Genomic DNA, 25,784 nt, shown 5'->3' on the forward strand with positions numbered 1-25,784 from the left:
ATGTAAAGTAGTGTGCAAGTTCTGCTATTTTAAAACAATTCTAAAAGAAAAAGTAAAACATAATTAAAATTTCGGGTAGATTAAATATTTTTTCAATTCCTTTTTTTCCAAACATAAAGACTTATGAAGCCAATATTTACAGTAAGTATTGCATATATGTCAGTAGGGAGTAAAGTACTGTCATAGAGAAAATAGATTATTGTTTACTGTCAGTAATAAAACTGCTCCCACATGTTAATGTTTTTTCCAAAAAGATACTCAAGTAGATGTAACTATTTAGGTCAATTATCCTTCCTTGTTCTCAGCTAACAGTTGTCCTGTGAGCAGATTCCCTCTCCTGAGCTGAGCATCTCTGCAGCTCCTTCAGAGTCACCCTGGTCCTTGGCTGCCTCTCTAATCAATGCTCTCCTTTTCCAGCCTGTAGGATGAGGTAGACGTCCATGTCCTGGTAGGACTGCAGGTGTTCCATCCTCTATTTGAGTTCAGATGATGGATTGAACGGAGCTCTGGGAGATGTATAATATTTGGTAGATGTTTTTTAGATCCTAATCCTGCTTTAACCTAAACTAGAACTTCCTCTCTGCTAGATTCCTTGGTCTTCATGATGCTGCTTGTTCTGAAATCAGCCTCCAACACCAGCACCCAAACCACTGCAGCTGTACATGTGGAGTTTATTTGGTGACCATGTAGTTTGTTGTATTGAGAGGAATGAGAAGAAAACGACTGAATACAAATTTACATCATACTGTTCAAATCTATTTTTCTAAAGCACACTCAAGGTTTGGGGAAAAAATGTTTAGGAGCATAAATAAAATTTCCATCCATAGAAAGGCTTGAAGAGATTTCACAACATTTCAACAACTTAAATCTTAACTCTTTTAATTCCTGAAGTTATAGCCTAACCCTCACCTGTCGAGCCCGTAGCATATCGCTAACGAACACATGGCTGAAGGTCACATCTCTCAGGTAGAACCCAGCAGCCTCCGCCTGCTGCAGACCCGTCTCCGACAGGCAGGAGTCGATTGCCTGGCCTTGGTGAAGCACATAGAAAGATTGTAACCAGTAATCTGCAGTGAATCCCAACATGCTGTGGATCTCCATCCTACCTTGTAACAATCCTTCTTTGTTGTACTTTGTTTCTCCGCTGCACAGAACAAACGCTTTAGAGCAAATATAATCAGAGTACGGTAGAACATCACATCACTGTTTGGTTTTTTCAGCTAGAGTAAAATATTATGGTTTAAATTTGACCAATTAAGAACAAAATTTTGCCATTATTCCACCCATACGTTAATGGAGTATTAAGCTTTCCTTTAAACCACTGGACTTAAACTCAAATCCTTCTTTTCCATCTGTGATCTGGTGGCCAGGAGCAACCAAGGTTGGCCTGACAGACTCATGAGCTGTAGGTGGGAGGGAGCTCTGGGCCTGGCTAATGGGCTTATCCTCATATGCAGACATGCATCAACAGTATCTCTCATGGCTACAGATACATGCACCCTCAAACTCACCGCCTTCCATATGCTCTCATATATGGAAGCGAATCATTACCATATTTAAAATGAAAGAGTATTTTCAGAAATTTCTTTTTCATTTTAAGAATGTGGCTACATTGTTTGACTCATAAATGAAACTAGTAATCGATAATCCTGTTTGCATTTTCATTTTTTCTTTAACACCGCTCATCCTTTTACTTAATTAAAATGAAAAAGAAAAAGTCATTAGACATTTATTTTTCAAAATGTACCCCAGCAAATACATACCAAAATTCAATTTGAAATGTAAAATTTGAAAATGAAAAAGCATTTCCAGAAATGCTTTTTCGTTTTAAGAATGTGTCTGCATTGTTTGGCTCATAAATGAAATAAGTAATCAATCATCCTATTTGCATTTTCGTTTTCTTCTTCAACACTGCTCATCCTTTCACTTAATTCAAATTAAAAAGAAAAAGACATTTGAGATTTATTTTTCAAAATGTACCCCAGCAAATAAATACCAAAATTCAATTTGAAATGTAAAATTTGAAAATGAAAAAGCATTTCTGTAAATGCTTTTTCATTTTAAATATGGTAACGATTTGCTTCCATACTTCCATGCTTACTCATAGGCCCTATGCAGAGGTTTATCTTTTTTTTGGCCTTATCAAAGTGAGATTCAGTTTTTTGATCCTCATCTTTCCCCGGTCAGTGCAATGTACAGTTTTCTAACCGAAGGGCAGCCTCAGGCTTCAGAAAATCACAAAATGCTCACTGTGGTTCTGTGAAACAGCAGATACTTTCTAATCTATCTTCCTAATCCATCTTCAAATTAATAATAAATATCTGAACTTTATTGATCTCACATTGGAGAAATTTACCTCTGCATTTAACCCATCCCCTTGGGGAGCAGTGGGCTGCCATTGTGGGAGCAGTGTGGGGTTAAGGGTCTTGCTCAGAGACCCAGAGTGGCAGTCTGTGGGAGTGGGGCTCGAACCACTGATCCCTGTTTATTCACTGGATTGCTGATTGGCCGAAAAAAGTGAAGCCATCATCCGCCATGCTGGTACTCCACACTCCCACGGAGACATGCAGTAAAAATGCCTACATTGTAGCATTTGGCTGCAAGCAGTCTGCTGGCTGTAGGAAGACAATTCACAGGTAATTTCACAGTCAGTGGATGTACTAACCAAGAAAATCCATATTTACATTATAGTATACTATGTAGCATAACATTAGTCTGACTATCTTGGACTGACTCGAAGATATTGACTAAATTAGCCATTGAGATTGTGTCTAACGTAAGAAAACAGAAAATAGAGTAAATAGAGAGAAATTCACTGTGAAATTTGAATGTAGTAATTCTCTGATGATGCTGTCGTTTTTGTAGTGTTTGTTGTATTTCTCATTTGAAAAAGTCATGTCCTGAAATATATTGCATGTTATATTGACAGAAATAAAAACAACCCAAACATTTGACCCCTATCGATAGAGTTGTTTTTTACCGTGAGTGAATATATATATATATATATATATATATATATATATATATATATANATATATATATATATATATATATATATATATATATATATATATATATTATATATATGTAAGATGTACATGTAAGATGTAATTACTGTAACAATGTAATAAGTACATGTATATTACATGTACATCATCAGTTTAGCACTTTTGCCGCATCTGTATTATTATGCTTTTATAACAGATACATTTTTATTGTGATTGATTTGTATAATATGTTATATTACATGATTTATAGACTTCATAATGACTATGCAATGTGATGTGCCTATTTTTTTCTTTTTAAGTATCCCTTACAAAAAAGTAGTTTAATCACTAAAAGTGTACTAATTTCATCCTTAAAACCAGGCAGTGCACTTAGAGTTTACTTATTCTAAACTAAATTTCATATACTTAACAATAGTATAGTCAAGTGTACTTGACTATACTATTTTTTACTTTATTGTTTACTAAAGTATACTTTAAGTATACTTTAGTAAATTTAAAAATGTCCCAATTTAGTTCGAAGAAGTATTACTTTAGTAATACTTCAAGTACACTAAAAGTACATTGTTCGGTATACTTTCTAAACTTATACTTAAGTATTCTTAATAGAATTTACTTCAAGTATACTACTTTTTGCTAAGGGATAAGTTACTATGAAACAGCAAGTGTTTGTCAAAGTGATGAATTTATATTTATTTTAAAAGTCTTAAGTCCCCCTAAAAAAAAGAATATCATTTTTTTTCGGCGCTGTAGCGCACATATTGTTTACATTGCGACCGGTCTAACTAGGGAGTACCAACATGGCGGCTGGTGGCTTTACTTCAACCCCGTGCTACCAACTGGCAATGAGCAATCCAGTGAATAAATAGAATGGTTCGAAGCACTCAGAACCTCAGCTCTATGCCCTAACCAATATGCCGCCACTCCCCAAATAGACAATTCATTATCGCTCATGGATTTTCTGAGGTTATATTGATTCAATTATTTATTTAACGACATTAAAAAGAAAAGAGCCTCTCGTTAGAAAAGTAGTAAGTGGTATAATCCTGCCCTCTTGTGGTGAAAGTATGGTCCAACAGCCTACACTACACTGATCAATAGAAGCAGTTTGACTACATGCTGACACTATAAAGGTAAGCTCTGCACTGGTGGTCTTCATGTGAACTTGTACTCTTCTGGACACCTGCTGCATTACTTTAAGCGACAGTCAGGCAGGATTATAGCTGTTCGTTTGCCACACCCTTCTGGTTCTGCGAAGCAAGAAAAGCATTATTAGGCTCCAAGGACTTACTGTCGAACAAGCGTGAGTCCAAAGCGCAGCGCGTCCATTCTGTGGATAGCAGAGAGGCGCATTAGAGACGCACAGTTACTGTGGCCAGACTTGGTTCAGCTGTGGGTAGAAGAGCTCATGTAGACAGGACAGATATCAGATGTCAGATAAACAGGTGGACAGTCTGTCCATATCCAACATCTCTGTCGGTGACACTGTTCCCCCTTAAAGTACAGCAGAGCATGGCTGTGACCTGGATGGAAAACCCTTCATGTTTTGAAAATAAACTCTTGATAGTGTGGTGTTCATTCATTTTCAATCTAGAGCAAATACTCTGCAGGACCACTTAAAGCTGCATTTCACTTTATTATATTTTCGACTATAACATGGAGAGGATTTAACAGAATAACCTGTTCTCTAAACAGGTGAAGTTATTTCGCTCTATAATCTGCTCAGGATTAAGTGAAAGTGTTGCACAGAAGTTCCTCCCAGATACCCAAAGACCCATAACATTTCCCAGAGCATCTTAATATTGATTCACAATGAAATCATGCTGCGTTAAAATGTGTCAATCCTTTTTCATAACTTTTAAAAATCCTTTCGGATGTTTCTTACAAATAGATTTCTCGGTTAAATTATTCATTAAGGTCCTAAATGATGTTTTTAAAGTTTTTTAAAGTAAACTATAGGCATGCATGATGAAATATTGCCTCGTGAGCATAGCTGGACAAAGTTTTAGACCCTTTGCAGAAATGATCCTGCTCTGACTCACACTGACTCACATCAGTGCTTGCTTATTGAAGAAGGTGGGCATGTTGTTTACTGGGCAGGCACAGCACAGTCAAAAGGGGCTTCATGGAAAGAGCAGGTCAACACTTTCCTACATAGGATGATTATTGCGTTTGATTTTCCAGGACAGTACGGGGGCTGCTGCTCAGAGAGCAGAATTTATTGTGATTTTTCCAGACATACGCGAATAAAACAAAATAAAAAAAAAACACAAAAATAACCCAGTTTGTATATGATTTTGGTGAAATTGTATTATATTACTATATTATTTAAATGTTCAGAAAAACTTAATTTTGCACCATATAAGCCCTTTAATCCCCATCTGACAAAGATTTGAATAATCTGGGGATTAAATGTAAAAACAAGTGAGGTTTCCTGCCAAGCCTTAATTTTTACAATGAAGTGGCAGATTTCTGGACCAACCGTCTTCCTTGGAAGTTCAGCCACTATTAGTATCAGGTTCTGGAGTCGGTTGGAGGCTTTTTTGGTGAATATCACAGCTGTCTGAATTTGGGCTGACATATACCAAAACTTCTTATTAGGTCTGGTTAGCCATTACTTTACTATTTTTATTTATTTATTATTCATTTATCAGGGGATCTCAGGTAGATGAGCTAAATTATTCTAATGTGAAAAAAGTTAAATCTGATAGTACTAATTACTCTTGTTTAAAAACCAATAGGAATTATGCAGGTTTTTTGCTAGAACATTAGCCCTGCTCTGTGGAGCCTTATGATATGACAACTGTGCAGAACTTTTTTGTATCTGCTGACTCAGCCATTCAGACACTTAAATTCCCATCTAGACCGATGCATTGATCCAGATCCAGTCAGTGTTGAACAAAGGCGTGGGAACCAGTGAGCTGATGTGGTGTCACACCCTTTAAAGCAGACGTTTATTGAGCAAAGGTTGTGCAACAGACATCTGAGGTACATGATTTGAGTTACAACAGTGGAGGAGGGACTCCAGGGGAAATCTGCACCATTCAAACGTCCAGATATCTGAAGATTTAAGACCGAACAAGACAAGATAGGTAAGGCTGTTCCATTATTGCAGACCAAACAATACTCTGTCACATACAGAATTCATATTTATTTATGACATTCATGGTGATCATGGACATGTAAAGCAAAAACTGCACTTTGGCCATCCTGGGGAATGCATCTTCCCCTCTGTAGCACATATCAAGTCAGATGTAGCACCAACAAAAATGACAAAAATGAACATGCATGATCTATCAAAAAGTTGTGTTCCCTCCCCCTTCCCAGTATGGTTTGAGTCCAGGTAGAAGCCTTGCATATTTCCTGTTTCCCATCTCTTTGAGGAAGTTGATGCCTGAATAAAAAAAAGCGGGAATCATCCGAAAAAAGATGGCATGTTTCCCCAAATAGATCCTGCTTTTCTTCCATTCCAGGCTCCCTCACTGCAGAGGTATATGCGATGGATGTGTGTTTCATTTTGTCCAGTAATCCTGAGGTATACAAGATACCACTGATGCAGAATGTGACGGATACAGAACAGCAAAACAGAAAACAAAACAGGGGGAATGAAACGTACTATCTAACTGTACAAGGAACATTTCCAGTCGAACACTCATTTCACGTTCTTCTAAAACCATCTATTTTGTTTCTGGATGTATCTCTTAAGCAGTAAATAATTATATTATAATACAAATGTTTATAAAATAGCAGCACACAAGTGACATCACGACTAGGTAATGTTAATTTTTTGTATAAATGAAACAAAATCATAGCTCATAGCAGCGCAAAAAGACAATAAAATATTGACACTTTTTTTTGTTGATGTCTTCAAACCTCCTCGGACCTCTCTTCACTTTGGAATACAGTATCTCTAACTTTTAAAACCCCTTACAGTGGGTCTGATACCCCCCACAACAAAAACAGCTGTGGTGTCGACACATAACATGCAACAACGAATTTGCAGAAAAGATAAAAGAAAAAAAAAATCACAACATAGTTGAGGAGAGAGCTTGCGTCAGACGAACAGAGGCTAACTGAAGGTGTCCCCTGCAGAAGCAGAGGGGTGGGGGTGTTCAGTTTCACTGGAACACATCGGGGTGCCACATTCTGTCTTCTGACTAATAAACACACACTCAGCAAAATCACATACAGTCATAAAAAAATAAACCAAACATCAAGTCAAAGACAGCTCTCTGTGGCTGGATCATGTCTCTGCACTATTAGCTCCCTCACCCCCCCACGGCATTGGATTTAAATTTAAAGCAGCGAAGCTCACAGGGGCCCGATAGGTTCACCGACTCAAGCCACACACATCAGCTGAAGGTGTTAACGTTGCAAGCATCACTGCGCTTTGACAAACATGTGCAAATACTGAATCCCTCACAACACGTGTATTTGGGCCCCATAAGGATGGGTCAGCGGGCCTGAGCTCAAAATATCAGCAAATAGATCCACATAAAGGACACATCAGGGACCCACATGGGTTCCACTTTTTGCCCACGCTGCAGGAATCAACCTGGTGCTAATGTCTAAAGGACAATCCAATCCAGACTGCATTTTAAGGGCCCTTCCTCCCCATCTGGGCAGCTAACCTAATGATGCCTGGGATCTTACAACCACCTGTCGTGTAGCTCACTGCTTCCTCGCCTGGCCCTCTGTGGCTGTGATAAGGATAAATAAAAAGAAAAATTCAAGTAAAAAAAAAAAAAAAAAAGAAGAATGAATTTCTTGTCAGCGGAAAAGAGAGACCCTGGGTCACAACCTGGACCAAGAATCAGAACTCCGTGTGAATGTTTGAATCAATATTTATTCCCCTCAATCATCAGGAATGTTTGTTTAAATAGGAATGTCCCCTAAATGTAAAACTGTATGTTTTAAATTGAAGTTCTGTCTGATGTTTTGGAAACCAGCCCTACGAAGTAAACCAAAGGAAGGGCTAACGAGGAATAAAAGACCCATTCACCTCCAATCCCAACCCAAAAGGCTGTTTAATGTGACTCATCTGGTTCTCAAAGTGCTTTACTATAGACGTTTATAAAGGGGAGCTGGAATGAACCCTATATGGGAGCCCGCCCCCCTCCAAAAAATAGTTGATCCTTACATCTGCTTTATCATACAGTCTGAGTTACTCATCTGCTCTCCTCAAAAATAAAAACCAGAGAACATCTGTTGTTCCACCAGTGATGTAATGTTAGACATCCTTAACAACGCAACGATTCCACCTCAAATATTAAATTCGTATGAGGCTTGTTTTAACATCTCCTCCACAGCAGCATGCTCCTGCACCACCATAACCTTCTCTGTACAACCATAGTGACTTCTTCACTCTTCAGGGTATCACACCTCACTCGTCTTTTCAAGTTTTGACTCGAAACCTTTAGGACACGGATCCCCGATGCCATACATGGATTTTTACTGCTCAAACATCACCTCACAGCAAACAGAGGAAGTATTAGCTGGATTTCACCTTGTCAATAGCAGTAAAAAAATACCTCCCATTATCTCTGAGTCTGAGGTGAAGTGCTTATGAGACAGATATGGGACTAAACAAAGTCCCTTTGTCCATTATCTCTCCTGGTGTCTCAGTCATTGTTCACCCTTTCATAATCGGTGACTTACAACGAAACATGACGCACTGTTAATGCATTAAGGCAGTGACTTAGCATAGATGCCCTGTTGTAAGGATGGACAAAGCATTTGCAGCCTTGACTCGCTCCATCTTTTTTTTTTTATTTGCACACAGAACTGTAAGTGCCTCATGCTGCAGACTGTTTATGTAGATACAGATGTACACATCCACGCACGCACGCACGCCCACATACACACAGGCCTACGAAAACACAAGCAAACTGCATCCACAAACTGATTCATCCAAGCAGCTTGACCAACGGAGCTTATTGATCAACTCTCAAGTTCCAAAATATTTCTAATGGTAGTATTAATAATTACAAACTAATACCACTAATAATTATAATTCCAGCTGTTGGCTGGAGATGGGACACTCTGACCTGCTCTACAAAATCCTTTCACCGTCCACAGCAGCGGACGTTCTCTGGTAGTGGAGGTACAGGACCTCACCTTCACCAGAGGCAAATACAATGGTGATAATAATCTTTGAATATAAAAAAGAGAAAAAAAAAAATAACATAAGCCCCGCTGTTATTCTGTGTATGCAGCTTTTAAATTAAAGTTAATATACACAATCAAAGGCAGTATGCAAATATGATTGGCTTCCCTTCTCTGTATCCAAGGCAGCAGAGAGCTTTATCAGATTTGTTGCTTTCAGACTAGAGCATCATAGAAAATCTATTTCATGTGCAGATATTTTTGTTTTTTTCTTGTTTTTTTTTTTTTCTTGAAGAACAGATTATCTACAAAAACTAGCAAGCACTGTCCTTGTATTTCTTTTGAAGGGCTTGTGTTTTTAATGATTTTTTTCTTCTTTTGTCCTTTTTTTCTGCTTTTATGAAGGTTTTTTTTCATGACGCTTTTTTTTTTTTAAAGATTTTTGTAAATCCTGTGCAACGGCGCCCTCTGGTGCTTCACAAGTTGACATCGCGGACATCTGTCGGAGTGGAGGACTGATCCAGCTCGTCCAGGCCTTTCCCACTGGGACCTCTCTGAGTTTGCTGCTGCTGCTGCTGCTGCCGCCCTTCGCGGAGGCTACTCTCCAGAACGCGCTCGATCTGCTCCTGGCATTCCTTTAAAACGTCCTGCAATACACATTGAAACAGAACATAAGAATCAACTCAATAGAATTAAAGAAAAAACTTCTTCAGAAAAAAATTGTAAAATTCAATCAAACTCAGGAGCTATTTTACACCTGCAACACACACACATGATTCATATTTAGCTATCAATTTTCCTAAAATATAGTTTCAATTACTTTTATAAGCAGACATGTACAAAGCAACCTGAACCAAGAACCAAAACTACTGTCAGGATGGATGGATGTGAATGACATTCATTCAAACACATGATTGGGGGAAACTGTAATTTACCATGCATCTTTGCGCAAGGTAAATTAGATACTGTATGTGGTAGGTGAAAGCTGGAACTTGCTCTGCAAGATGACTATTCACAGAACCCCAAAGCAACTCCAGGCTACTGATCTTAAACGACCAGCCGCTTTTTAGCTGCTCCAGCTAATAGCAAAACAAGTGCTGACAAAGGCCAGACCTGTGCGTTACATCAGCCCACCAGGGTTGTCTACTGTGATCCATCCCCCACGGTTCTCATGAGCCTAAACACACACAGACACACTTAGACACACAAGCCCACACTTCAGCCTCCTCCATCCATCCACCTTGGTCATTCCCAAACAAAAGCAGCCTTGACAACAGCAGCTGAGAACACAGGTAGCGTTAGAGCTATGTTAATTACATCCACCTCCTGTGGGAAACACAAAAGTGGCGCTTTTTTAACGAGAGCCTGTCTATGTGCCTGTCTGCCTGCAGGGGATCCATCTGAGACCCGGCCTCCTCGGGTTTCACCATCAAAGGCCGCCGTGGCAATATGAGAATCCACCTGGGAGACGGGGCCCTCAGCAGCACTGAGGCCTCATGTCCTTATGCTGATTTTGGGTTAAGAGGGCACAGCGCTGTGCAGGGGGAGTGAGCCCTAAGCTAGGGGAGGCTGAATAGGTTTTCAACAAGTGTGTAAAGGAAAGGTCAGGAGAGTAGCAGTGATTGGCATTATTGAAGAGCTCCACCCTTTAGCAACAGTGCAAAGTGAAGTAATGTCCTGTGGGGTGTTTACATGGAGTAAACACTGCTCTCTGGTGGAGAAACACTAAACAACCTGATTGGCCGGCCTGTGCTCTCTATGCATGAACAGGCATGCATGAGCGCTCTCCTTAAAATGCCAGTCAGGGTCACGACTGGGAGAGATGGGTGAAAGCTCTTCATGAGCAGGGAAGCATTCTTCAGAAATTTACAGCTAATCTAAACCTGATGGGACACAGTTTGAGGCTGTTCTGCAGCCTCTGGTTCTACCGGTACCTGATGAACTGGGAAGTCAACCCTCCCTCCTATCAGTTATGCTTGTGGGGACAAAAGGTTACAGCTTCAAAGGGCAGACGTCATCAAACCTTGAAGGGGCAAATGGAATTCAAAGAGAGATTTCAAATGAATGATTAGGCACTGCAAAGTAGGTGGTGCGGGATGGGGTTTATAATTTGAAACATCCTTTTATGTGATGATGTCACTGAATAAAACTTGATATTAGATCCATTTCAAACCACCGCTGTGTAGCTTGGTTAAGTTTTGGTCAGACAAATTTATCCCAACAGAAGGAGAGCATGGAGGAAACCCAAAAAAAAAAAAACATTGGAAGACTAAATCTGTCGAGGATTTTCACTGCTAATAAGAGGAGTGCACTCTCAATCCTGTTCCAAAAATTCCCACAAACATGAGCCACATTGGTCATAAAATCAGAAATTTAAGAGCAGTGCAGAACATGCAAAGGAACTGCCTGTGTCTTACCACAGGAATGCATGCCTTCACTTCTTTAAAGCCATTCTCCCTCTGTATTTGCAGCTCTAAAAGCAGCATTTGGATCCCAAGCCAAGCCCCATGGTCTTCATTGGAGGACCTTTAATGATTTCAGTGTGTAACTACTGGAAACATCAGCCCTATTTCAGGGGGAACCCAAGGTACCAAACAATGCATTGCCTGGAACCGGAAACAATGTGACCCACTCTTCCCTTGCAGTTAAAGCCTTGATGGGCCCCAGCTCAAACATACATCATTCTGCATCAATGTGCCATAATAACGAATCACAGCGAGCACATAATCCCTGGGCGGCTTTTGTGACACTGGCAGCAGGGGGAAGTCGTGCAGACAGACAAAACCAAAAGGAAGAAATGTGTGAAGCCGAGGAATGTGTTTTAACTGCTGCCTGCACCACAAAAGACAGTGTTAGGAACTCTGGTCAGACAGCTGAGACAAACAGCCAGAGGCAGACATAGAGCTCAAAGAGTCACAAAACAAGATATCCAAGGGGCGACACTGGGAAAGCAGAGACACCACATGACTGAGAGTTTCCACAAGTTCCATAAGAAAGTGTGACCTTTCCCTCTCTTTGGCCTGCATAGCAAACCATCAAAAGTAGCAAGGCCACAGGGATGATATTCCAAAATAATGCATGCCTGTTTCAGGCTCCAGAGTATTACTGGTAATGACAACCTCCCCAGGATGTAGGGAGAAAAAGGAAATGTGTTTCCGGTGTCTCAGCATGTGACCCTGAATGAAGAAAAGACATGAATGAGAGACTGAAAGAAAATGGGTGTCAAAACAATAAAAAAAAACTGGGAAGTGGTCTAAAACCTTTTCACTTCTCTAACCTTTACATCCGCTATGAATCAATCAGGAACAAACTGAAACTCCAGACTCCACTCTGCAAGCTCTCTCAGAGTAAACTCCAGAGAATATGCAAACGTAAATGTTCTCACTTCCCAAAGATTATAAAGCTTAAACCATTAATTTGTAAAGGCCTCAACATTGGGCCCAAACATTATAAGGCCCCAATGTTTTCAGGACCATGTTTTAGGCCCCAGTGTTGTTAAGACCCAGCTTTCTTAGGCCCCCAAGCGGCTTAGGTTCAAACATTGTTAGGACCCAACAATCTCAGGCACCAATGTTCTTTAGAACCATTGTTCTTACGCAAGGACGCTGTAATGCCCCACCACACTCCTTTTGTCCTTTTGTGGTCTCCTTACTGCCTGAGGCCCAACCTTAACCCCAACTCCTTTCCTCAGCACCACCCTTAAACACCGGTGACAAAGCGAAGGTGTTGATTGTATTTTACACAAGCATGAAGCAGAATGGAACGTTTACATTTTCCTTTGCCCAACTGGACATGTAGTGCAGATGTAATGATGTACCCCCTCCCCCCAACCCCACTAGGACTGTGTATATGTTAGAAACAAGATGGATTCCTCCAGCGACCCTGGACCTTGACTTGGCCCTATCGTATTTCCACTGGAAAACCACAGCTTCTGGATACCAAAGATGCCAGGGAGGGTGGCATTGGCGGAGACACTTGTTGGCAGCAGCAGCTGCAAGAGTTGGCAAACTAGCCTTGCCTTAATATTTAGCCTGGCTGAGAGGCTGCCCTACAACTAAGACACCCAGCAAAGTACACATGATATAGGCTGCAGTTGGGCTGACCTCTGAGTCTTGGATCTACATATAAAGCTGAGCTTCTTTTGGCCAAATAAGAAGGAATAATGGTTAAATAGAAACAATCGCTGTTGTATGAGTTAGAAAAACTACTATAAATGACTAATTATTGAGGATTTATACATTTAAAAAAAACTTAGGCTAAGTAAAGAAAGTAAAAGAGATTACATGTAAATCAACAGACATTTTTTTTTTTGCCAGCTACTTATATACTCTGAAATAGAGAGATGCTCTCTGTTCTGCCGCCTGTGTTTACTGTGAGTCATAGCTTGTCTGAATCCAGAAATGTATGGAGTTGATCACAGATGCACCGCGACTTCATTCCCCTGCAACCTAAACACACTGAGGCCCTGTGCTGCCGAGGCCAGAAATTTGTTTTTCCTCCACTGCTATGTGAGACTTCACACAGCTCCAGCCGGAGAGAGCCATGTTTTCCAGCCGTGATGCATCATGATCCATTGGAAGAAACAAGACAAAGCAGATTCTTGTACAGGACTCATGATGCACCCTCAGAGTCCTTTTCACGCTTTAACAGCTTGTTTCCTACCTCCTCTTCCTCGTGCTTCTTCTCTGTTTAGTATGCGATTACCATTCACCACTGATGGTTTTGGTTGGTGTTGTGCCTCCTGACCTGATCCCTGCATGAACATTAACTTAAATTTTTGGCTTAAGTCTGCTGGTCCCAACCAAAAATCACCATCCTCCTGCCAAGCCGATGGCTTCAGAGCTGGAGCTGGTCCCTGTGGCTGCCTGCTGCTCCTGTATATTTTACATGGGTCAAATTCTGATGGCCAATTTCCCAGAAGAGACAAATAAAGAACTCCACTTATGATCTTCCAGCCTTTCACAGCTGTGTCCACCTATTCAGGCTAGGTGTTAGCTAAGCACTCAGCATGATTTCTGTGTGGATTTGGACTCAACTGAGCAGTTTCTGCAACATTCAGTCCAATAACAGGTTGGCCTGCCATCCTGTCAGTGACAGAGCACTATTTAAACCTGCTTTGATTAACAGCTGCACTAAAGGGACGAGGGGAGAAGATTAATACTGAGACAGTTCTGGTTTTACCTTGTTTGCTCCATGTTGTCTTTTTGTAACAATGAAGAAAAACTGTTAACCAAGAGGCTGAATGTCCAGATGTGAACAGTCCAGTTGAAATCAGATTAACAAACATTCAGTCTGGCTGAAAGGGATAAGCTAGCCTGGCAATAAAGCATTGAATAATAGTATTTCTAGCAGGGATGGTCAATCCAAAAGAAGAGAAAGTTCCAAGTCGCAGCAGCAGCTTACTGTAAAAGTTACCCCAGTACATCTAAATGATGTCTGAGATCTAAACTTGAACTAACTGCATCCAGATATTACTCAGAAAAAAAAACCCTTAAAATTCCCAAAGGTCAAGTTTGTTTTTGATGAACTCACTGAGATAAAGCTTGTCAAATGAAATCTGTACTAAGCGCTGCTCAAAACCAAAAGAGACCAGAACTGCATCCTATATGTAACAGAGAGAGCTGACGGGAAACTCACCACTTCTGTGTGGGTGATTTTGGCCAGCAGGTCTGTCAGGCTGTCTCCCCACTGTGAGTGGTCAGCTGAATCCAGCTGCAGGCCACAGATCGCAGCCCCCACGCTTCCTGTGGCAATCATGGAGGGAGGGTACATGGCGAATCGGAAATCTGCAACAAAATTAGTTTGATTGGATTTCAGTTTGGAGAATGGGACAAAGAAACAGGAGGAAAGGACCCACAGTAGCATTGCATGAGTATATTTCATATATTGTTTCAAGGTTGCAACAATGACGAATACAACAGTAAAAACAAGGGCCAAAAAAACGCAGAGGGTCGACAAGGGTCGCATATTTGTGATGCCATGTTGAACCATCTCTAAATTATATTTTAAAAAATTGTTTCCTTCGGGATTTAATGACAGCTTATCTTTGAAACCACCGTTGGTTTGTAACCGATTAATATGCAATGTATATTTGTTTCTTTTTCAAAGCTGTACCCTGTTAACATAAACAACACAGATCTAGTGCATCCCACCATGAAGCAACATGATGTGGAAATTTAACAGTCAGCTAATAAATGCTCCGTCTAGTGCGTCTCTAATGACCAGGGCCTGGATAATGAGGGTTCACTTGTCTTGTAAAGGAGCTGAGAAGTAACCACCCTCACCCGCTCCCCAGTCCAGTCCCCCTTTTCCCCAGCCCGGCCCCTTTTCTTCCATCTCCTGAGTAAACCGTGTGCTCACTGAAAAAAGACCCATTGGGTTTGGAAAAGAAGGAATAAAGAGGCTCAGTGCTTTTGCCAACGCGCACTGCTGTAGGTCCTTTTTCCACGTGTGGTCACAGGCGTGCGTCTCAAAGACCAATAACCTTGTTAGCTCCCCTCACTGTCATTCATAATGCAAATGAGACAGCTTGTGAACGGGCCAGAAGCCCGAAAAGGCAAGAAACTGGCATACAGTGAGGGGCAAGGGGGGAGCGGGGGGAGACAGACAGAGAGACTTCTCCATTCTCTTCTTATGTCTTGCTCAACTTCTACCTTCCTTTATGGATAACACATGGCCTGCTAAGAAAGAGTCAGTGAATGGCACACATGCCCCGCTCTTTGTTGCGACACCAGGCAGCGGATTGCGTTGGCGGCCATCCTATCTGTTAGCATATTAATAGAGTGCTGGGCCTGTGAGAGGGAAGGCAGAAGAGTGTGACTCCATTGTCCAGAGTCATCACCTCATTTCACCCAATTGAGAGACACAGCATCCTTCCCCTATGCACCGATACCCGGAGTTCAGCGAGAAGCACCGGACAAAGACAGCGGCTGGCTATGGGGAGACAGAGGGAGGGAGGGCAACAATGAGGAGGGAGACCAAGACCAGCCGGATGGACAGTGTGGCGACAAGGCGAGGAAGAGAACAGGGAAAAGGTGAAGGGCAAAGGGACAGGCTAGGCGGGGTAGACATCTCTGCTGCACTCACCCCCCCAGTCTGTGTCCAGACCTTTGTGAGGTTTTGGAAGAAGAAAAGAGTGGCCCTCTAGCGACCCTGCCCCCTCTCTCTGTTCCTGGGCCACCTATGGATGAGAGGAGTGGGCAGCGGGGGCCTGGAAGCAGCCTCCTCATTACCATATTGCCATATTCAGTTGCAAAGCAAACCGCGTGCGACGCCTCTCAAGGAGATTTTTCTTCCTTCACTTTTTTTAGATGAGGAATCAAAGAGGTCGGCCCTTTGATAGCTGCAAAGGCAGACCCCTCTCTGCCTTTTTAACATGCAGAGCCAGGCGCTTTCTCATCTTGTGGGCTCAGTGTTGACAAATAAATGAACTTATTATACAGCCTGTGTTAGCTGCCGGGTCTTTGCCAGGGGCCGATTTATTAAAGGACCCCTCCAGCCAAGACGACGTTGCACAAAGAGCCCCTAGCATTACATCATTGCCCTAAAAACAGCTTTCTACAGAGGGGTAAGAGTACAAAGGAATACATGGATTTACTGTAAGTCCGCAGAGAGGACAGACTGAAAGGCAAGGCGACAGACACCTGCAGACACATGCATGGAACAATGCCTGCAGTCTAAGACACACACACACAGACACACACAGAGCACAGATGTAGTTTTGTGTGTCACCGAATGGCAGGCAGTGGGCAACAAGCTGATTTTTCACACTCCAGACAAGACAGGTCTGTAGCAGAACAAGGACGAGCGCGTGCAGCCGACGCGGGCTGACACTCTGGCCTGGTGGCTCCTGCATGTGGGGGGAAGAATGGCTGTATTTTAGGAGGCCCTCATTGATATTCATGTCGAGGATAAACAGTGTAGGTAGCTGAGTGGGGACGCCTGCGATGGAAAGCTCCCTGTGAGCAGCGGCTGGCTGGCATGGCCAGAGCGCCTCTCACCCGCTTCAATGGTCTTTTCTCCTGCCTTTGCCCCCTCGCCTTCATTCCTCCATGTTCCTACCCCATGAAATTTCATCCCAAGCCCTTCAGTCACACAGCCCACTGCCCTACATGGAACCCTCCTTCTGGGTGTGCGCTTTAAAAATGTAAATTAAAGTCAGAAAGTTGAACAACAGCCAAGAGAAGAAAAAAAAAAAAAACTAACTTGCTCCTCTTTATCATAGATGTAAATCAGGGTCTTGTATTCTAGGCAACATGTACTGAACATGTTTCCTATAGAAGCAGCATGACACATTGGCTAATCAAGGTTCATAACAAAGAGATTTTGGGGAACGGCGTGACATTTTGTTTTACCACTAACGCAACACAGGCTGGTAGCATCTATTGCCACAGATTGAGTCACACAGACGCCATCAAACCTTAAAACTGGACTCCCAAGTAGAACATACTAGAAGATGACAGCTTGGTTCTAGGAACTCTCAGATTCTACTGCATGAGCAGCATGTAGAAACTCTGGAGAGAAAGAAGAACCTCTGAAGCATATGAGTCATTTAGACTCTGGACAGAAAACAGAATTCCTTCTTAATTGCAGCATCCTGAAAACAGCTGTCTTCATTTTTTCACCAGCAGTCTCTGCTGCTTCTACCCTGCGTGCAGATCGGGACGGAGAACTCGCATTTCCATCTAAATTGTTCAGTAAGTTTTAAATAAATCACACTCTAGCGTAAATCAATAAAGCCAAGGAAAGATTAATTAACTTTAACTATTAACAGTCTAATTAGGAGATATGATTTTGAAAACTTTATAACAAACTACTTATACCTATAGTTAACTTCATATGATTCAAGCGTCCCTTCTGATTAGATTTAATTTTAATATTTTAGTGACGCAGTCAGGATCCTGGGCTGTATCTGATGGAGAATCAGTTGTGGGAACTACTGATTAGGGTGATGGTGAGGAGTCCTTCCAACTAGAACTAGAAGCTCATCACCAATGATGAGGGGATGTAAAAAATCTAGACAGCTGTTAGGAGGCTTTGATTGATGTGATGTTAAATTTTATTATTATTATTTTTTTTTAAGAAGGGGTTTGATTTGTTTTGATATGCGTTTCTAAAATAAGATGTTAAAAATCCACATTAATAATTGTTCTACATTTCATGTCCCTGTGTTATGAAGAAATCTGGGCTCAACTATCCATGTCACAAAAGCTGTGGGATTCCCACAGAGTTATTAGTCACTCTCAGGGAAAACAGACGAGCACAAAGACTAAATCTCCACGTTAAAACAGGAAAAGCTAAATTTACAAGTCGAAATACTTGTGGCCAACATGAACTCGAACAAAACCGCAGAAATGTAAGAGAGGATAAATGGAAGATCTGTGACTCAGCTGGTGATAATATTTAGAGCGTGGTGCTGCTGATTATACCAGCAAGGCGGTGGCTGAGAGAACGCAGGATATGCTGCTGGATGAATCAACCTCCCCCCCCCTGCACATGGCATCCGAGCCTGTGGAGAATGAGGAGCGTGGGGATAATTTGTCGATGTTCTGACAAACCAAAACATGAATGGGCTTCTATGTAAACAAACGCTGCTGACCACATCTGAAATGAATCATCTGTCTTTTTAATGGTGAATGGAGCCTACAGGGAGTTCCTCATGTAACGGCTATGTTCTGGATGGAACGGAGAACTTCTCTGGTGAAGAAAGACACTAATGTTTGGAGGGTACCATCAATCCTGGCAATTTTAGACAACGTAATAATAAAGGAGAGCTCTTTATCTTCAAGACCAGTAAACCCATAGTCCCAGTGGACAGAGCCATAAGATAACGGGTCTGCTGTGGTGCAAAGGGATGGAGATGTTTGCTCCTGATGGGTCCAAAGTAAATCACATGACAGCACCACTATTCTGGTCCAGGAGCCTCAGTTTCTTGTTCTAGCTGACAGCAGTACTGCCTCCTGTTCTTCTTTTGCTGTGCCGTTCTGCATCTGCATTTTTCTAGTTCTTTAATCTGTTGTATCCTTGTTATGATCTGGAACCAGTTGACCCATTCTCCTCTGACCTTAATAGGACAGTTTCCTCCAATCAGCTGCTGCTCTCTGGATATTCTCTATTTTTCAGACCATTTTCTGTAAATATGAGAGATGGTTGGGGGTTTAAATAACTAGTTCATCAGCTCAGACTAGAGTCTGGTAGCAACAGCCAGACCATCTTTAATTCCGTCCGCAGTCGGATGGGTAATTTAAACATCGTCTTGAATCAATACATTTAACACACCCCAGACACCAATGCCAGAGAGAAGTAATTAACTACTCCTTCAGAGATAAAAGAAGAAATCCGTCTCTTCCTTCAGATCCCAGTTGTGTCTTTTAAGATTGCTGGACTTGTTTGTGGACAGCGCTAAGTTGGCTTGGCTCCAGAGTTTCCTTTTGATCAACTTCTATGACCGCTGCCACAAATCCATGCATACCATTACAGAGAGGGCTGCTGGATGCTGCCTTTCATGCAGCATAATCCCTGCCAATATGGAAAGAAGACGGAGCTCAATCAGCCCAGCAGACAGGTTGGGGTGCATCTGTCTGCCCCATGCACCCCATCCATTCTCCCACTTTAGCTCCATTGAAAGAATAGAAGAGGAAGCACTGAGTGGTTGGTGTCTGTGTGCAGGAATGGAGGTTCATAATCTCCCTTAATGAGCTTGTTTCTGAGCTATTATCCGGCGGCATGCCTGAGGGAAGAGCTGGTGTTTCCTATCAAGAGGGGCCCTGCAGTGTCGACCCTCACATGGCTCTGCATATGAAATGTGAGGGCCAAGCCCTTTGTCTCCTTTCTTCACGTCTCTAGCAGAGTCCATTTACATAGGCCTGAATGCTTACTGGTTACCAATGTTATTAATTAATACAGAACCAGCCTGCGCCACCTGACAGAATCCCACCGAGTGGCCCGAACGGAACTGTTTCATCAAAAGAGAGGAGCCATTAGGAAAGAGAGGCATTATTCTCTGCTCCTCCTGCTTGTTCCCTCAGAACAAAAAGCCAGGAGTTTTTCACTGCAGCAGCAGTGGATGGTACGTGCTTGAATGAGAAGGCACCAGGTGACCTGTTGTAACTCTGCTTTGCAACAGGTCCCCCCCCCCCCCATGCATGATCTCCTCTTTCTGGTATGTCTTCACCTTCCTAACCCTAATCAGAGGATGTCTTCAGGTGCATTCTTACAAGATAAGCCTCGGATTTATGGCTGGGAATGTCATGTAGAAACGGTTTGAATTCCCACAGATCTTCAAATGCACCAAACTGTAGAAGCACTCGTGTGCTCTTTTCCTCCATTTGCCTAGAGAAGAAGTGCTGAACCAGAGGGTCTCCACAGTGTCTCTCCTGGGTTCAGGAGGATCACAACCAAGCAGGCTCATAAAATATTTTCCAAAGCCTGATCAAAGCAATTAGGGACAAAGACGACGTTGTTCCTTGAAGCTTTCCAATGAAGAGCCGGATCTCAAAACTCATCATATATCTGCAGCCATTTCCACCGTAAACATCCTAACCTTCACACTGCTATGCTAAACCTCAGAAGGTGAAGCCTGGAGATGATAAAAAATGTTAGCATGACAAGGCAGTGGTGTTTTCTGGCTCTACACGTGGATGACCATCACTCACTATATATATATAACTATATCTGTTTTTGTTAATGTTTCTTTTGGTGTTTGATGCATGAGATGAAGAGATTGTCAGTCTTTGTTGTTAAAATTAGTGCCAAAGGCAAAACCCATTTGTTTTCTAACTTCTAAAGAGAAAGCACTTCACTTGGATTGGATCATTCCTAGAACAAAGATCCGACTTCCTGGACCAGTTGAAAGAGGGATAATGGTAGGATTTGCTAGAACTGGGCTCAAAAACAAAACTCCGTTTAGGGTCTTTGAACCAACTTTGGACCAACCGTGGAAAGTGGATGTGTCCTTCAACCACTATGAATAATTCTGGTTGAAGTTGGGATGTGCACATTAAAAAAGGAAAGAAAGAAAATTAAAAAAGAATGACATTAAGTTGGAATGGATATGGTCACCTTTTGAAGCTCTCGCTCAGACAAACACCTGCTGCATATCTTCCTGTGTCTTACCTGTGGCACAAAGGGCGATGAAGGTCTGGACATGCTTTCGTATTAGTGCCAGCTTATCATCGGGGAGTGGCAGCCTCCTCACAATGTGCTCAATGAAGTCGTTTGGTGTTACGGCTGCCAAGTTCCACTTCAACTTCCCCAAAACAACCAGTTCCCATTCCTGTAGTGGGAGGGCAAAAACATCATAAACTATTTGCAGTGATTGAAAAAAAAAAAAAGGTGACATAAAAAGTGTTTTGGGTGTTTAGAAATCTGCTGAAGATAAATATTTCTTCAGATTACTCTAAAATCTGCCCGGTGAAGTGGTAAACATGTAAAGGGTTAAATGCAGTTAGCTTTAGATCAGCTTCTGATTGGCTGGGGCTGGACAAGGGAGCCAAACCAGGTGACTGCACAGCACTGTCTGCATGTCGCCTGTCTGCTTGGCATCCTGGGACTTTCCTTTAGACTCATCAGAGGTTCCACTATGTGAGTGAGCAGTGGGACGGATGGGAACACTGCAGGATCTTTGGTAACCAAAAGCTTTCTTTAATCTCTGAACAGAAAAAGTTTAAAAAGATGTTGCATAACTACCATCAGATTCTCTTCCTTTAAAAGAGATCTAGAAATCTCTGCTGCCTTATGATATCCAAAGTGTATGTGAGGTTCAGTCTTCTTCAAAAACATTGTTAATTTCACTTCCTGAAGGAGGAGGTGACTAATGTAATGGAGGATTGTGACTAATCTTAGGGACGGGGGGGGGGGAGATCTTGGTTTTCTCTGCAGCACCGCAGCCATGTGACTTTAGATGTTTTTTAAACCACATGGACTTAGTCATGAGAGAATCAATATGGCTGAGGATGAACTTTAAGTGGGCCTTCATTCCTCTCGTTTGGGTCACCGTCTTTAGACTTTCCTTCTGGGATTTTTAAACTGATGAAATAAGTTTGTTTTCACCTTCAGCAATGCACACACAAAATAAAATCTTTCTAACGTCAAAGTTAGCACATTCATAAATCAGGATTATTGCACCTCTGCTGCCTCCTGATCACAAACATCCATCCATATCTAAATCTGCATTAAACAGGGAAAGCCTCAAAGAACACTTGCAACAGATAGTCTATGCTGACAGAGTGGCAAGCAGGCACCCACTTCCTTCTGCTTCTGCCTTCCTCTGGTCACACCTTCTTTGCAAGATTCTGGTTCATTTACAAGAAATAGTTACTAAAGATGAGCACCAAAATGATCACATGCCCCGAGCAGCTGATCTCTTGCTTCCTGTACGTGCATGTGAGCCAAACTGCTGCCTTATACAGAAACAGAGAGTGGAGGCCCCGGCAAACCAGTTCAAGGACTGAGGGCTGCCTCCAGTTTAAACATAAAACATGGGCAGATTTCTGTGCTGCTTTGGAGAAGAATAAATCTAAATTTTAATACACATTTGAATGCTCCCAAAGGAAAATATGAAACCAAGACACAAAAAAGGATTAAATGCGACACTATAAACCATTTTAGAATATTATTAGAAACTAAAGAGACTACAGTGATCGACTCAGAGAGCAGGCAGCGCAGCAGGCCCCCACAAGTCTCCTCTTTCACAACATGGGTGGGATTGGCTGGTCTACCCAAGAATGTTTATGTGGCACCACAGAGCAAAGGAATCATGAGGAAACACTTATCATTTATGAAAATGAGCTAATTAATTAGTTTGTCTCTACAGGCAGATATTTAAGCTAATGTCTCTCCACCAACAAGCTGGAACCATAAACTTTAAATCCATCTTCTTGCCTGCATCCCAAACCTTGCTTTAAACATATCTGTGAAACAGGACATAAAATGATGCATCTATGGTTGTTCTGGGAGGAGAGTTAAACTGCAAAAGGCATTTCATTTTGTGTGTGAGTGTGTCCCTCTGGCTGTCAGGAGCACAGTCACAACTTAAAAGTGCAGTTCAGGCGACCTCATTGATCTGTGTGAATATCTGCCACCAGATGGCGATAGAGACCGTCTTACAGACTGTCCTGGTGCGTACAGTAGACAGCCTGTAGGGTCTTTTTACAGTAGAAGTTACCCTTGTGGAACAATTCTCTGTGGCACATTGGTCTTTGATGCGCCTCAGCTGAAGAAGCAGAGGAGCTTCAGCAGAGAGGAGTGCAAACTGGGTGAAACCAGGATGCTGCTGATACTTTATCAAACTACATTTTAATTCAATAAAATGAATAAAATGAAGGCCAACTCTAGAATAAATTATACAATTTAAAAACCTTTTTTAAATGTTTTTTTGTGTGTGTGTTAGGGCAGTTGATTGTCATGTGAACAAAGTGAAATTAGTTGAACCAACTGGTGCTTACCAGCAGCTCTTGTGGTCTAATGGAGTTATCTGTGTAGATGCAAAGCTTCTCTGCAGTTAATGGACGAGTCTCTTTCAGTTTGGAAGCAAGAAACATGCAAACTGCCCCCAGCAGCTGCAGGTTGCACTTTTTGATTGGTACCATTGCTAAAAATCGGTCCAAGTAGTTCATGGCCAAAGGAAAAACTTCTTCCTCGCACTTCTGCTCTTCGCAGACCTGAATAAAGAGACAGCAGAACATGCAGCATTTTTCAGTCACATCACTTCTTTTCAAATGTAATCCTGCTGCATAGAAAACCTTTATGTTGAATCGAAATAAAAAATATTAATTACTTAAAGAGTGATTTTAGTGACACACATAGTTGGGGTCCGGCCAAGAATTTGGCCCAACCCAAACCAGTTGCGACACCATGCATTAATTCCGAATCAATTTCTTTACAAAGAACCAAAATAAGTGTCGGATCCATATTGTCAACAGAACCACATTCCTGCAATTCATTCACCAAGAAATGAATTCAAGTTGCAATGAGCCAAGCCAAGCTTAAAAAAAAAAAAAAAAAAAAAAAAAGAAAAAACTCCGACAGCAGCACACGGAAACTGCCTTTTTCCTCCGTCGTCATATTTTCATAAAATATTTAAAAATATAAATAAATTATCTACACTCTTTTTCTTAACGTGATAATCTTCTCTGAGGACTTCCACATCATATCCGACCGTTCTCATCCGGATCCATCCACGATAAATAGGATAAAAATGTCAAAATAAGAAGCGAGTTGCGACTGGTCGCTCCGAAGTGCGTCACCGTTCAGCCGATAAAATTATTTCAAAAATTAATAAAAAATCTCCAGTAAGTCGCACCCTAACAAATTTGACATGAAAATAAAGCTTAAAGTGTCCCCTTTGTTTCCATGTAAACCTTAATCAAATAAATTGAGCCATTTTCTAAAAATCGAACCTAATTCCAGAGAAAGCGCCAGAGAGCAGCTAAGGCCCTCGCCCCTTCCGACATTTTAAACAGATACCCTTAATATTTGCATCGTTTCATAGGCTCTTTTTTGTGTTAAGCGGACACCTGAGCTTCTTTTCTAACATAACCGAACCTTCCCGGGTGCTGTTATTGCGTGCATGATTTTGTAAACCATCTTAAAAAGCAACAAGTGCTTCTGTGAAAAGCAATATGGCGATAACAGCGCAAGGCAGCGTTGCATGGAGGAGTGCATACGTGTGCATGGAAACATTCATGTCAGCTAAAATAACACAAATATCAAAGGAATCATCCAGATCCCCATGCAAACAGCCACAGAAAGAAAATCTGGGCTCCTCTCCGGTACCAGAACCCAGTTTCAAACAAGGGAGTCCGGATGATCGGACTTTAAAAAGAAAAGCGTGCAGGGATCGACATATTAGGTCAATATCAGGCACCGACTGTCTGAAAAAAACAAAAACGATCAATGTGTCAAAGCGGCAGCTCAGAAATGACAAACATTAGATTTGAAGCAACATCAACGAGAGGTTTTAGAGTCGAGCACGGAAATAAGAGTTGTGAGCACAGAGCTGCGTCCGTACCTCCAACATCCAAGTAGCGACCATCCTCCTCATAAAGGGCTGAATGTCTTTCTGGACGCATTTAAAATAAGAATACTGGGGCAAAAATCTCTCCTCGATAGTCAACAATCTCTGCAGAACTCTGTCATCGCGCAGGAGGTTCGGATCGGGACGAGCTCTTATGTTGGTGTCCATTTCGAGGCAGAGCAGCTCCATGGTGTTGGGGGCGGAAGGGGGAACTTTCAACTTAAGTTATTAAAATAAAAAGCAGAATCTGTCCTCCGGACGCGTAAAAAGCTGATTTCAAGCGCAGGGACGCTTAACAAGTAGCAGAGAAAGTCTTTTAGAGGCATAAAATGAGAGACTACAGGGGCTCCGTGAGTCGTCCTGCCTCTCCTTGCTACGAACTTTTTCCTCTCTCTCCACAGTGCGCCTCTATCTAATCCAGTGAGCGCATTTGAAGCCTGCCCTGCGTGCGCCACTGACGCAATTCGCTTCATTAGGTCTGCATAAACCAGATGCACGGCTGTTCTGCTGTCCCCTTTTCTTTCTGTCCTGCATGCTGAGGCGAATCTGCACAACTTGGAGGATTTTACTTAAATGCACAGAACATAATCCTCATTTCCAGATTGCATTTGTTCTTAATTAAATTGATATATTTTTTGTTATTTAAGATATAAAAATA

At 41.8% G+C, this 25,784-nt stretch overlaps 2 protein-coding genes across 2 annotated transcripts in view; both read right to left on the reverse strand.

The window, feature by feature from the left end:
- LOC107084302 (probable fructose-2,6-bisphosphatase TIGAR A) overlaps window positions 1-4,435 on the reverse strand; it is a 6,391-nt gene extending 1,956 nt beyond the window's left edge. Inside the window, exons 1-3 of the mRNA XM_015374086.1 lie at window positions 4,298-4,435; window positions 1,107-1,144; window positions 910-1,031 (exon numbers count right to left, since the gene is read on the reverse strand). Of these exons, the coding sequence (XP_015229572.1) occupies window positions 910-1,031; window positions 1,107-1,144; window positions 4,298-4,359 (222 nt within the window). The 5' untranslated portion in view covers window positions 4,360-4,435. The remainder of the gene's footprint in view (window positions 1-909; window positions 1,032-1,106; window positions 1,145-4,297) is intronic.
- A 1,702-nt stretch (window positions 4,436-6,137) lies between these two features.
- On the reverse strand, window positions 6,138-25,542 carry LOC107084303 (G1/S-specific cyclin-D2-like). The gene is made up of 5 exons (XM_015374087.1): window positions 25,121-25,542; window positions 23,556-23,771; window positions 21,226-21,385; window positions 14,749-14,897; window positions 6,138-9,758 (listed from the first exon to the last, which is right to left on the reverse strand). The coding sequence occupies exons 1-5, from the start codon at window positions 25,313-25,315 to the stop codon at window positions 9,588-9,590; spliced, it is 891 nt and encodes a 296-aa protein (XP_015229573.1). The 5' UTR covers window positions 25,316-25,542; the 3' UTR covers window positions 6,138-9,587.
- Between the last annotated feature and the right edge of the window lie 242 nt (window positions 25,543-25,784).

Source organism: Cyprinodon variegatus, unplaced genomic scaffold (assembly GCF_000732505.1).
Source record: "Cyprinodon variegatus isolate N-32 unplaced genomic scaffold, C_variegatus-1.0 Scaffold97, whole genome shotgun sequence".
Classification (NCBI taxonomy): Eukaryota; Metazoa; Chordata; class Actinopteri; order Cyprinodontiformes; family Cyprinodontidae; genus Cyprinodon; species Cyprinodon variegatus.